Source organism: Anarrhichthys ocellatus, unplaced genomic scaffold, assembly GCF_004355925.1.
Source record: "Anarrhichthys ocellatus isolate YVR2014 unplaced genomic scaffold, GSC_Weel_1.0 scaffold3, whole genome shotgun sequence".
In the NCBI taxonomy this organism is placed as follows: Eukaryota; Metazoa; Chordata; class Actinopteri; order Perciformes; family Anarhichadidae; genus Anarrhichthys; species Anarrhichthys ocellatus.
This window is the reverse complement of record NW_022280033.1, coordinates 10,888,619-10,889,909: the sequence shown is the minus strand read 5'-3', so window position 1 is coordinate 10,889,909 and position 1,291 is coordinate 10,888,619. Positions and strand designations below refer to the sequence as shown.

Below are 1,291 nucleotides of genomic sequence, written 5' to 3'. Positions count from 1 at the left end.
ACACACACACACACACACACACACACACACACACACACACACACACAAGCCCACGTACATGTAGAGACAATGTACAGAAAGCTCATATAGGTGTGGATGTATAACAGCTTGTGATCACATAAGCCCAGTAACCCAGCTGGATACAGAGACTTGGTTTTGGTGTGATGTGAGGCACATGTCTCCCTGTAAATGTTCAATGTATGCAGCTGTTTGAATTTAAGTGGAGGAGGTTCCATATATTTTTTGAAGGAGGCAGCCACCAGAGAGCTATTTCCCCTGTGATGATTTAATGTGGCTAAGAGAGCTGCATGCAAACGTATCCTGCATGTGTGCCTGAAAAAAACAGAGGAGCAACCACTATAGTGAGGTTATGCATGATCAAGTATGTTTTATATGCTCTATGTGTCAGCCAGGAGATGGGTTTGAGTTCTTGGAGGTCAAGAGTACAGTTGGCCAACATCAACATCTGACCTTCCAACATTGGGTTTCTGAGATCCTTAAAAACGGCTAGCTGGATAACTGTCCCCCACAGGAGTCCTTATATTTTACAAAAACATGTATAGCTCTGACTGTAGAATTTATTAGAGAGGGGATCTGGAGTCTGTTACTGGATCCAAAGAACTAAATGCTGCCCATACTGAAACAATACATGATGACTCTGAATTTAATTTCGTTATATATTTCTTTTTTATATTCATATCTTACCTGTTGCTGTAGAAACACCAAGGATCCTGCAAGCACACTCCACTATAATCCACCAAACCCTCTCTGAGTTCCCCATGACCTCAAATACTTTCCCTCTTCACTGTTTAAAAATGCAACCTTCACACTTCTCTGACACTATCTGAAATAGTTGGTAGTCTAGCAGTTACAAAAGTAGAATTCTAGACACATAGTTGACTGTAAGATCGATGGATGGCTGTCGGTAAAAAAAAAAAGCCAAAGTTGGGTAATCCACGAGAGCCATGATGTGAAGCCTCTTAGACTGGTCGACTTTACCTCAGAAAGGTTTGTGACTCAATGCCCCTGTTGCTCCAATAGCTGCTATTCAGCCTCACACACACACACACACACACACACACACACACACACACACACACACAATAACAATTTCAGCTGGTTTAGCATTCCACCCTGTAAGTCAAGGTGAAACTGTTCAGCCCGGGTCATTTATGCACCGTATCACATATGTCATTAGAGCTGGTTAAAAATTATCTGTTAATAAGGAACTAATATCAAACTAACACACACACACACACACACACACACACACACACACACACACACACAC

General features: G+C 41.8%; 1 protein-coding gene across 1 annotated transcript in view; it reads right to left on the bottom strand.

Moving 5' to 3' along the window:
• The window catches only part of tmem72 (transmembrane protein 72), a 4,868-nt gene extending 3,892 nt beyond the window's left edge, over positions 1-976 (bottom strand). Inside the window, exon 1 of the mRNA XM_031841917.1 lies at positions 706-976. Coding sequence (XP_031697777.1) covers positions 706-781 — 76 coding nt within the window. The 5' untranslated portion in view covers positions 782-976. The remainder of the gene's footprint in view (positions 1-705) is intronic.
• Between the last annotated feature and the right edge of the window lie 315 nt (positions 977-1,291).